The 12,921-nt window shown below is 46.9% G+C and overlaps 1 protein-coding gene across 2 annotated transcripts in view; it reads right to left on the reverse strand.

Annotated features, from left to right (window-relative positions):
- The window catches only part of kiaa0586 (KIAA0586 ortholog), a 146,686-nt gene that overhangs the window by 80,484 nt on the left and 53,281 nt on the right, over positions 1–12,921 (reverse strand). For both annotated transcript variants that reach the window (XM_036954656.1, XM_036954655.1), the window contains exons 13-16: positions 8,931–9,003; positions 6,180–6,473; positions 4,885–5,062; positions 2,721–2,903 (exon numbers count right to left, since the gene is read on the reverse strand). In XM_036954656.1, the coding sequence (XP_036810551.1) occupies positions 2,721–2,903; positions 4,885–5,062; positions 6,180–6,473; positions 8,931–9,003 (728 nt within the window). The remainder of the gene's footprint in view (positions 1–2,720; positions 2,904–4,884; positions 5,063–6,179; positions 6,474–8,930; positions 9,004–12,921) is intronic.

The following is a 12,921-nucleotide window of genomic DNA, read 5'->3' on the forward strand; positions in this document are numbered from 1 at the left end:
AGAGAGAGAGAGAGAGAGAGAGAGAGAGAGAGAGAGAGAGAGAGAGAGAGAGAGAGAGAGAGAGAGAGAGAGAGAGAGAGAGAGAGAGAGAGAGAGAGAGAGAGAGAGAGAGAGAGAGAGAGAACGAGAGAGAGAACGAGAGAGAGAGAGAACGAGAGAGAGAACGAGAGAGAGAGAACGAGAGAGAGAGAACGAGAGAGAGAACGAGAGAGAGAACGAGAGAGAGAGAGAGAGAGAGAGAACGAGAGAGAGAGAGAGATAGAGAACGAGAGAGAGAGAGAGAGAGCAAGAGAGAGAGAGAGAGAGAGAACGAGAGAGAGAGAGAGAACGAGAGAGAGAGAGAGAACGAGAGAGAGAGAGAATGAGAGAGAGAGAACGAGAGAGAGAACGAGAGAGAGAGAGAACGAGAGAGAGAGAGAACGAGAGAGAGAGAGAGAGAACGAGAGAGAGAGAGAACGAGAGAGAGAGAGAGAACGAGAGAGAGAGAGAATGAGAGAGAGAGAACGAGAGAGAGAACGAGAGAGAGAGAGAACGAGAGAGAGAGAGAACGAGAGAGAGAGAGAGAGAACGAGAGAGAGAGAGAACGAGAGAGAGAGAGAGAACGAGAGAGAGAGAGAATGAGAGAGAGAGAACGAGAGAGAGAACGAGAGAGAGAGAGAACGAGAGAGAGAGAGAACGAGAGAGAGAGAGAGAGAGAACGAGAAAGAGAGAGAGAGAGAGAGAGAGAGGGAGAGAGAGAGGGAGAGAGAGAGAGAACGAGAGAGAGAGAGAGAGGAAAAAAAAACTAGGGTTGGGAGCAGTCAGTGAGCTAGCTGGCTGTCCTGAGCTGTGCCTCTGTGTGTCGGAGGGAGTGAGAGTGGGAGCGGGAGCATCTGTAGCAGATGAAAGGGCTGGCAGGCTCCTGGAGGCCTCCTCCCTCCCCGGGGATGCACAGCCAGAGAAGAAGAATTAGGCCAGCTCTAATCTCTACCCTCACAACGTGACACACGGTCTCTGACTAGCTAACACACACACTCAGACCGACTGCTCTGCTCTGCTCTCCCAGTCCTAACCCCTTCCAGACATAAGTTACCATCCTCATCAGTTATTAATGGGAGCCAGAAACTTTAATCTCAGGCCTACTTATTTAGGAGTGGCAGAGTCTGGTCTAGTGGTAGTGCCGCAGACTCCAGACCACACGTGCCCTCTGCCTCTACTCTCGGTCTCCCCCTGGGTTCACTGTCTCACCGGCGCAAAGAGTATTGAAATGATACCTGAAACAGGAAGTCCTGCATAGATATGGTGATGCCATAGATATAGAAACACCATACGGAAGCTGTGTTGTGTTCAACCAGGGAGTTGCATGCAGTACACATTTATGACATTGATTATATATATATATTCAGATGAGGATGGTAACTTATGTCTGGAAGGGGTTAGGACTGGGAGAGCAGAGCAGAGCAGTCGGTCTGAGTGTGTGTGTATATATATATATATGCTGCTATAGGAACGTAATTGTCAGAATTAGCTACCCAGACTTATAGACTCAGATTATAGACTGCATAACAGCTAGAGAGCTTTACTATGGGATGGCATTACGGTGCTGCGAAGGGTAGGAATCGGGCAAACCCCCATGCAGACAGACACACTGATAAATCACCCTTTATTGTCCTTGAGAGGGAACCATCAAGACACTCCCAACACTAACAAGTGTGTGTGTTTGCGTGTCCCACTAACACATGGGGACGAGTCTGTGTTGGAGAGTAAAGGAACTTGTCCCTCTCTCTAACACAGTAATGAGAGAGACACTGCATTGCAGATGCTATTACCGGTCTTCTTTTGTTCTCTCCGTCTGGAAAAACCCCCACCGGCACTCGAGGTCAACAAAGCAGACAGGAGACAAGAGACAAATGATCTCCCGCTGTTTGAACAAAAATATTTGATTTAATTCTTATTTGATTCCATTTCAGATATGACGCGTCATTCATTTGACTTGGCTGCTGGCCAATTACAGGTTATTACTGTAGCTCCTCTCAGAAATGCCCATTTAGCTTTTTGTGTGTGTGGAGGTGCTGAGGATATTATCGTACATTTTTAAACCAAAATAGAAAATAAACATATTTCTCAAAATAACGATATAAATTCAACGAATGTTGCTAGAAGTTTAGGCGAGGTCATTATCATTCGAGGAAAGGAAACATGCTACCTTGTAAAAAGGTACAGAAGCAGTCGATCAGATGCAGCTCCTCAAACAAATGAGAGAGCCAGGACCTACTTGGAGTTTATTCAAATAGAGGTTCGGAATTAGAAAAAGAGAGAGGGAAAAGAAGCTAGAATGAAGCCTTAAACTGAGAAGCTTCATTGTAATACTAATTAAGGCCTTTAGATTCCTCGTCTCCCCTCAACACTACTTTGTGCCCGTGTGTGTTTGGTCCGTGTCACAATCCAGTGACCTTTCAGCTGAGAGAGGATGGAGACGAACAGAGTGGCACACCACGCACTGAGGCACCGCACTCCTGTAATAGGTCAGCCCGGGAACCATTTAATTGCAGTGAGATGGCCTTCGAGACACAGCCAACAAACAGTAGAGAAAGGGGTGAAAATAAGACCGATGTCAACAAGAGAGTTGTGTTAGCTAGCTTCCAATGGGAAAATTGTAATTGGTGTTTGAGTCAGAACAGTAAGGGTCGGAACGGTGGTGTAAAATGGGTATATCAGCCCCAGGTAGAGTCCAGTCTCACCCAGTGGGATGGCCATGGGGATGAGGTACCCCTCCAGTGAGGTCCCAGGGTGGTACTGGGCTCCTCCACGGGTCGGGCTGAAGATGTACTGAGGTTCCTTGGGTATGGCCGGGTACAGGGGAGAGGAGACTGACCGTCCATGGGGGAGACTGGTCTGGGTCTTCGATGACTTCATCTTCACCCCTGGGGGGGGGGGAGAGAGAGAGAGAGAGAGAGAGAGAGAGAGAGAGAGAGAGAGAGAGAGAGAGGGAGGGAAAGAGAGGGAGAGAGAGAGAAAGAGGGAGAGGGAGAGAGAGCGAGAACGAGAGAGAGAGAGAACGAGAGAGAGAGAGAGAGAGAGATAGAGAGGGAGAGATAGAGAGATCGAGAGAGAGCGAGAGCGAGCGAGCGAGAGAGAGAGAACGAGAGAGAGAGAGAGCTCGTGATTAAGTGCTAAAGGAAGCGACAGAGAGAACACGTCACATGAACAACTGTGGGAAGACAAGCCTGTTGAGATCTCTGGTGAGCCACTCACCTCTCTACCACTCACCTCTCTAACACTCACCTCTCTAACACTCAGCTCTCTAACACTCACCTCTCTCCCACTCACCTCTCTACCACTCACCTCTCTACCACTCACCTCTCTACCACTCACCTCTCTACCACTCACCTCTCTCCGCTCTACCACTCACCTCTCTGCCACTCACATTCTCTACCACTCACCTCTCTCCCACTCACCTCTCTCCCACTCACCTCTCTCCCACTCACCTCTCTCCCACTCACCTCTCTCCCACTCACCTCTCTACCACTCACCTCTCTACCACTCACCTCTCTCCCACTCACCTCTCTACCACTCACCTCTCTGCCACTCACATTCTCTGCCACTCACCTCTCTCCCACTCACCTCTCTACCACTCACCTCTCTCCCACTCACCTCTCTCCCACTCACCTCTCTCCCACTCACCTCTCTACCACTCACCTCTCTCCTCTCTACCACTCACCTCTCTGCCACTCACCTCTCTCCTCTCTACCACTCACCTCTCTGCCACTCACACTCTCTGCCACTCACCTCTCTCCCACTCACCTCTCTCCCACTCACCTCTCTCCCACTCACCTCTCTCCCACTCACCTCTCTACCACTCTACCACTCACCTCTCTACCACTCACCTCTCTACCACTCACCTCTCTCCTCTCTACCACTCACACTCTCTGCCACTCACCTCTCTACCACTCACCTCTCTACCACTCTCTGCCACTCACACTCTCTACCACTCTCTGCCACTCACACTCTCTACCAATCTCTACCACTCACACTCTCTACCACTCTCTACCACTCACACTCTCTACCACTCTCTACCACTCACACTCTCTACCACACTCTGGCACTCACACTCTCTACCACTCACCTCTCACACTCTCTACAACTCACCTCTCACACTCTCTACCACTCACCTCTCACACTCTCTACAACTCACCTCTCACACTCTCTACCACTCACCTCTCACACTCTCTACCACTCACCTCTCACACTCTCTACCACTCACCTCTCACACTCTCTACCACTCACCTCTCACACTCTCTACCACTCACCTCTCACACTCTCTACCACTCACCTCTCACACTCTCTACCACTCACCTCTCACACTCTCTACCACTCACCTCTCACACTCTACCACTCACACTCTCTACCACTCACCTCTCACACTCTCTACCACTCACCTCCCACACTCTCTACAACTCACCTCTCACACTCTCTACCACTCACCTCTCACACTCTCTACCACTCACCTGTCACACTCTACCACTCACCTCTCACACTCTCTACCACTCACCTGTCACACTCTACCACTCACCTCTCACACTCTCTACCACTCACCTCTCACACTCTCTACCACTCACCTCTCACACTCTCTACCACTCACCTCTCACACTCTCTACCACTCACCTCTCACACTCTACCACTCACCTCTCACACTCTCTACCACTCACCTCTCACACTATCTACCACTCACCTCTCACACTCTCTACCACTCACCTCTCACACTACCACTCACCTCTCACACTCTCTACCACTCACCTCTCACACTCTCTACCACTCACCTCTCACACTCTCTACCACTCACACTCTCTACCACTCACCTCTCACACTCTCTACCACTCACCTCTCACACTCTCTACCACTCACCTCTCACACTCTCTACCACTCTTGGCCGAGGGGCTTTGGACTTTGGGGAGGGAGAGTTAAATCGGAGATAGGGCCCTTTCTTCAGTGTCCTCCGATTGCCTTCGTACAGAGCCTTCCCATACAGTTTCACCAAATACTCCTCTCCATCCTGGTTTGACATCATCTCTCCACACTGACTCTGTAATAGGAATAGACTATGAAACACTACTGTGTGTGTGTGTGTGTGTGTGTGTGTCTGTGGAACCGATGAAGCTACTTTTTGCACTACAGCGCCACTGATTCTTATGCCGAGTCTTGTTTTTCTCAGCCTCCAGCTATTTTCTTTCAACCTTATATCTGAAGCGCTGTCCGTGTGGCTCGTCCTTCCTGTGCTTGCGTAATAAAGAGAACACCTAACAGGTTTGTACACAAAGTAACGGCCACATGGATACTGCACTGACCTGCATAGAAGACCTGTACAACTGCATTCTCATATTTCATTTCTTCTCCTCTGCCATTTCACATGCTTTATTTCTGAGGAATGTTACTAGCTTTATTGTGCATTGTTGGGAAAGAGCTGGCAAGTCAAGCATGTCACTGACCTGTTCTACACCCGCTGTATATATGACCCCAAAAAACTTGAAACTGAAAGTGGATAGAGCTGACACAGGGGTAAACTATACTAAGCACTGTCCGGGTCGCTCGGTTCGGTCTGCACGTTGTTCTTGGGCTCATTGGCAACGCGGTCGGCCATTAAGCATTAAATAGGAATGCAACTTGGAGATAAGCAGGCTCGTTCTTTGTCTGGTTCAGGTGTCGTGCTTCTTATCAATGTGGGAGGAAACGTCTGGCCCCGTTTAGAAAAGCTCATTTCGTTGAACCGACGTGGCGGAGGCTTCAGAAATGGCGTGTCTGTGTCCAGATGACTAGCAGGACACGCGACGGTGTGGTGCGACCACCTTGCTGTTCGGTTCCTGTCGACAAGTCGGTCAACACTCGAAACACTAAAACAGATGACATGAGTAGACAAAGGGTTTCACCAAAGCAAAGACAGCAGGTTGTGTTCAAAGAGACAGTACAGATACGGGCTGTGATGTCACGCTGCTAATGGTCTGTTGATGAGTGAAATGAAGGGGGTGTGTGGTTCAGTGCTGTCAAAGGCTGAATTTATTGGGTCGAGCTGAGAGGCTGAGAGCTGGCAGGGCAGCAGTCGTCTTTGTCCCAGATGGCACCCTATTCCCTATATAGTGCCCTGGTGAAACGTAGTGCACTACACAGGGAATAGAGAGCAGGTTCAGTGCTGTCATGTAGCTCACCGCCTGATGAGATGGAGATGGTCTCAGCCTCACACTGGGGCCAGCGGTGTGTTTGCGTCTGTTGTTCAGCTCCTCGGTGCTTTCTGTCTGTCCTCTGCCGGCTCTCTGACAAGGCTTACTTCCTGCTGTTCGAGGCCCACCAGTCTGACTCCTGCTCTTCACGTCATAAAGCCTACAGGTGGTGGTGTCCTTCTTGGTCCCTCTGTCTTTCTGGGGCAACACGGCGGCAGCAGCAGAGGACTCTTTGACTTTAGCTCTCGTCTGAGCAACAAGGTCTTCTTTCGTAATGTCGGCCTGCCACAAAAAAAGACAACAACCAAGCAACGGGGGATTTACTCGAGGACAGCATTTAGTGACCTATCTTGGGATAGTCCTTTGTTCAGAAATGGTAATTGTCTTCTTCAGCTAAAACTGAAAGCCTCTCCCAAAGACAATGGATTCAGATGCTACAGACAAGTAACAGACAACATCCAGCCATGAGACACATTTGAACCCTATTCCCTTTATAAAGCACTACAAGAGTAGTGCACTATAGAGGAAACAGGGTGCCATTTAGGACGCACCCCATGGCCATAATTGAAACAAATTTCTTCAGGTTCAGCAGATTAATTATATACAGTACCAGTCAAACGTTTGGTCACAGGTTTGGTCAAGGGTTTAAAAACTCCCAACTATTTTCTACATTGTAGAATAATAGTGAAGACATCAAAACTATGAAATAACACATGGAATCATGTAGTAACCAAACAAGTGTTAAAACAAATCAAAATAGATTTTATATTTGAGATTCTTCAAAGTAGTCATCCTTTGCCTTGGTGACAGCTATGCACACTCTTGGAATTCTTTCAACCAGCTTCACCTGGAATGATTTTCCAACAGTCTTGAAAGTTCCCACATGTGCTGAGCACTTGTTGGCTGCTGTTCCTTCACTCTGTGGCCCAACTCATCCCAAACCATCTCAATTGGGTTGAGGTTAGGTGATTGTGGAGGCCAGGTCATCTGAAGCAGCACTCCATCACTCTCCTTCTTGGTCAAACAGCCCTTACACAGCCTGGAGGTGTGTTGGGTTATTGTCCTGTTGAAAAACAAATGACAGTCCCAATAAGCGCAAACCAGATGGGATGGTGTATCGCAGCAGAATGCTGTGGTAGCCATGCTGGTTAAGTGTGCCTTGAATTCTAAACAGTGTAACCAGAAAAGCACCACCACGCCATCACACCTCCTCCTCCATGCTTCACGGGAACCACACATGCAGAGATAATTCGTTCACCTACTCTGCGTCTCACAAAAACACTGCGGTTGGAACCAAAATACATATTTCCACCGATCTAATTGCTTGCGTTTCTTGGCCCAAGCAAGTCTCTTCTTCTCATTGGTGTCCTTTAGTAGTTCTTTGCAGCAATTCGACCATAAAGGTCTGATTCATGCATTTTCCTCTGAACAGTTGATGTTGAGATGTACGTGAACTCTGTGAAGCATTTATTTGGGCAGCAATTTCTGAGGCTGGTAACTCTAATGAACTTATCCTCTGCAGCAGAGGTAACTCGGTCTTCCTTTCCTGTGGTGGTCCTCATGAGAGCCAGTTTCATTATAGCTCTTGATGGTTTTTGCGACTGCACTTGAAGAAACTTCTTGAAATTTTCCAGATTGACTGACCTTCATGTCTTAAAGTAATGATGGATTGTCATTTCTCTTTGCTTATTTGAGCTGTTCTTGCCATAATATGGACTTTTACCAAATAGGGCTATCTTCTGTATACTACCCCTACCTTGTCACAACACAACTGATTGGCACAAACGCATTAAGAAGGAAATAAATTCCACAAATGTATTTTTAACAAGGCACACCTGTTAATTGAAATGCATTCCAATGCATTCATACCTCATGAAGCTGGTTGAGAGAATGCCAAGAGTATGCAAAGCTCTCATCAAGGCAAAGGGTGGTTACTTTGAAGAATCTCAAATATAAAACACATTTAGATTTGTTTAACACTTCTTTGGTTACTACAAGATTATTTCAGAGTTTTGATGACATTCACTATAATTCTACAATGTAGAAAATAGCTAAAAAGAAAGAAAGTAAAACCCTGGAATGAGTAGGAGTGCCCAAACTTTTGACTGGTACTGTAGATATTTGGACGTGAGGACATGAAAGCTTGGGGACATTTATTTGGCACAGTCAGCAGTCTTTACCGCTGCTCAAATGCTCTTCTTTGTATGGAGCATCACTCTTCTTCTACCACAGTGAAATTGTGAACCATCAACTCGGAGTTTGAGTCAATTCTCAACTGTGCCAGAAAGCTTTTTTCAAAAATGAGACAGAAAAAAAGAGAACCAGTTGGAATATGCTCTCTGCTGCAAAGCCTAGAAAAAAGGGCGGCTGAACTCAGTCCCTCGCGGCTTTTGCGGCCGAGATATTTACTTTCAAACAGCACGGAGCATTTAAACCAAATTGCATGGATTATTTTGATCTCTCAGAGGAGGACTAAGGGTTGAAAATAAGTTGAAAGACTTGACTTGAAAAATATAGTTTTCTGGATCGCATACCACTCTGGCAGACTACTTAGAGTAATGTCAACGAAATGTAATATCTTATGGGGTGTCGGGTGTTCATAAGACACTTTGATCTAGCACTATTCAACTGGACATGAATGTTGTGCACCATATGCTGATTCAACTGGACCAAAAACAAAAACGGCAGTTGGAACAAACCAACTGAAATGACTCAGGGTGACCTTCTGAAATGACTCACCTGGATATCCTTGCTCAGGGCGTTGATCCATGCATCCACAGTCTTCTTGATCCTGACTTCTTCTGTGGTGTCCCTGGAACACATGGATGCTTTACCATGCTGGAGCTGCAGCCAACGTCCCCAACTTACCCCCATCCACACCGCATAACATAAATCACGCAGTATTGCCCTTCCCAGGACACTCAACCATATCAACGTGAACTCGTAACACAGCACTTGATGTGTTTCCGTATGAGGAAACACTAAGTATGTGTCATAATAACGGGAATGGGTGCGTACTGTTCATGTTAACTATACCGGTAGCTGGCTATATCCATTAGGCTAGAGCATCGTCTGTCTACCCATATCAACACACACTTGGAACCAGATGATCTAGTATATCCCTAATATACTGTACTGTGTCATCAGCACAACAGATCAATACACTTTTTTTTCTCTACTCCCTACATCTAGCCATGTTGTTTTTACTTTTTATTTTATCTTTAACTCTGCATTGTTGGATACCCGTAAGGAAGCATTTCACTGTTAGTCTACACCTGTCGTCTACGAAGCATGTGACAAATACAATTTGATTTGACTTCATCAGCTATGGATATGAGAACGCCAGAGGGATATAATCAGAGGGTAAGACCACATTATGCAGATCCCACTTTCTCCTCTCCTTTTGTATTTCTGTAGCACCGCGCCAGCCATCCAGACAGAACAAGGAATAGAGAGAGGGTACTGAGGCTTGACAGATTCCTACCAGAACTCAGAATCAATGCAGCAGCTCAGTGAGGAAAGCCCACCAGGGCTGCTGTGTGTCTGTGTGTTTACGCAAGTGTGTGTGTGTGTGTGTGTGTGTGTGTGTGTGTGTGTGTGTGTGTGTGTGTGTGCGTCAGCGAGGCAGGGAGGCAGCTAGCTCCTCATTTTGATGCTGAGGAGAGAGTCGCTGTCTCTGGGCAGAAAAATGCCATCTCCCTTTCCCTCTGAGATCCTGAGGAGTGAGGGGGGTGGGGGGGGGTCTGGTCTCTGCTGTGAGGTGAGCAGCTGGCTGAATTGGGAGGGGAGAGGAAGAGTGGAGGGTAGAGGAGAGGGAGTTGAGCTTTATTGACACAGACCCAAACCTCATTACCCATACAGATGAAGCTACCCTCCATGGCTGCATTAGCTCCAAGCCCTGGTGTCTCTTTGAGTGTGTGATCTGGGATGGATCTACCTAATCAGGCGATGCCTCCAGACACAAAAATATATAATAATAATAATAATTTGTCACAGGTGCAGTGAAATGTGATGTTTTACAGGGTCATCCATAGTAGTACGGTGCCCCTGGAGCAAATAAGGGTTAAGTGCCTTGCTCAAGGGCACATCGACCGATTTTTCACCTTGTCGGCTTGGGTTTTCAAACCAGCGACCGTTCGGTTACTGGCCCAACGGTCTAACCGCTAGGCTACCTGCCGCCCAAGTTTGTCAGTCATCAGTTCAGCATGTGACCTTCAGTAAACGACTTGCTTCGAAGACAAACCTGAACTATTATTATTCTAGAATGTTCACCATGCCTGATAATACCTTTATTGTAACAGGCTTTTGTCCATGATGGCAAACGTATCAACTGCTGGACAAAATTCAATGTAAAACATTTAAATGAGAGCTGAAAGCGGAGGCCTGGGAATCACACAGCCAATATGCAATGATTCATACAGATGGTAAGAAATGACCAGAACTAGGCCTAATGATAGTTGTCTGCACGCATAATATCCCCATTGGAACAGCATCAGGAAATTCTCTGGAATATGGAAAACAGGAACTGTGCGCCACTGTCTATGAGGTCGAGGAGAGAGAGCACCACGACTCAACTATTCTGTAATCCAACACAGAAACAACAATAGACAAGGCTGCCTGAACCCCTGCCGAGAAATGTTTAGTTTGAAAAATTCAAACAACTGTCTGTGCCAACTGCCAAGGGTCGTGGACAAATGGCTGTCTGCTTCTAATTTACAGACGGGGGATATCGGGATTCATATTTAAGCCAGAGACAGCATGTGTCCGGCAGCACAACGCTGGAGAGGCCAAACAAAAGAAATGAGAGGAAATAAATCTAATCGAGAACAGTTTTTGAAAAAGAACAAGAGCGCTGTGGAGTGGTGATAGTGGAAGTAGTCCACCAACTCTAGGAACACAGATACTGCAGACAGGCAGAGACAGGTGTGGACCGGGGCCAGGACGCCCGTCCAAGTGTGTTCTCACTGAACACACCCGGTGAGCTATAACACAAGTAAGCAGAGCACAGACTGCCACGCTTGTTTGAGCAATTGAGATGGAGGCACATTTTTGTTTGCAAATGGCTTCATTAATATGTTGTGTGGAAATAGATGGCATTAAGTCACACCCCTGCCTCATTTTACAATGTCATGCAATACAAATGACTGAATCCACCAGGCAACCATCCAGTCACATTTGAGGGGGATGTCAAGCCGTCCGCTACAGTTCCCTCCCCCTTACCTGAGCATCTGGCAGCCTAGTCCTGTGACCTTTCCAATGAAGGAAAAGACTAACGCCATTATGGGGGGGGGGCAGCTGCATCAATCAGTGTGTTTGTGTTGTCATGCTCTGACATTAGCTCAGAGCTGATTATCGGCCGGCTGCCATTTTGGAGATGATCAGCGTACGAGCTGCCATTTTGGCTCAGGTTGGTTTTAGTTATATTATAATACGAGGTGGAGGGAATAGTGTCCCACTGAGCCAACATTTAAAAAAACAAACTGAAAACACATCATACCGTAGTAATGTGTGTTGTGTGGTTGCTATGTGATGACATCATCTGAGTAACCCGTTCACTGTACTTTCCTTTATGTTGAAATCCTATGGTTCCTCTCGTTGCCTGTTCTCTGGACAGACTTATCATTCACACCATGTATAATCCTTGGGATTAGAACACCATATTGAGTGAACCCATGCGACTCAAATCAATGAAATTGCTGTGGTCTGAGAAGCTTTGTCCACTCTAGTAATGATATTTTTCTGGTGTAATCTAGCTTCTTCAAAGCGGGAGAGAATTAGAACCTGTTTCTATGATTAGAAGAGCATTGAAAACTCCTGTTATATTATGGCTGTAATGAGATGACTTTTCACCCAGAGAGAGACTGTATCGTTATGCTAAAGACTACTCCTTTCTGAAGGACCCTGTCTGTGTGCTGTGGACGTAAGGCAGCCAAACGGTCTCCATTTCAATGTTTAAACCACTTATTCCGCACTCCATTAGAGAGCGAGAGCGAGAGAGAGAGAGAGAGAGCGAGAGAGCGAGAGGGAGAATGAGACAGAGCTCAGCCTTGGGTGCTGCATCGCAAGCCATTAGGCAATCTCACCCACGTGAACTTTATTAATGTCACAATGAATCTCTAGGCATGAAAAGGCATCGCTCCGCCACGACTCCATAAGGAGAATGCAACGCTTCGGATGTGTGGCGGATATTTATACTGAACAAAAATATAAACATAACATGCAACAATTTCAAAGATTTTACTGAGTTACAGTTCATATAAGGAAATCAGTTAATTTAAATAATTGCATTAGGCCCTAACCTTAGCCCCTAACCTAATGCCTTGATAGGACAGAGGCCCACCCACTGGGGAGCCAGGCCCAGCTAATAAGAATGAGTTTTTTTCCTACAAAAGCGCTTTACACAGAAATAAATACTCCTCAGTACTCCTCCCTCCCTCCCCTCAGACGATCCCACAGGTGAAGAAGCTGGATGTGGAGGTCCTGGGCTGGCGTGGTTACACGTGGTCTGCGATTGTGAGGCCGGTTACGTACTGCCAAATTCTCTAAAACGACACTGGAGGCGGCTTATGGTAGAGAAATCAACAATAAATTATCTGGCAACAGCTCTGATTGACATACCTGAAGTCAGCATGACAATCGCACGCTCCCTCAAAACTTGAGACATCTGTGGCATTGTGCTGTGTGACAGAATGGCACATTTTAGAGTGGCCTTTTATTGTGCCCAGCACAA

The sequence above is a fragment of the Oncorhynchus mykiss genome, chromosome 19 (assembly GCF_013265735.2).
Source record: "Oncorhynchus mykiss isolate Arlee chromosome 19, USDA_OmykA_1.1, whole genome shotgun sequence".
Taxonomy (NCBI): domain Eukaryota; kingdom Metazoa; phylum Chordata; class Actinopteri; order Salmoniformes; family Salmonidae; genus Oncorhynchus; species Oncorhynchus mykiss.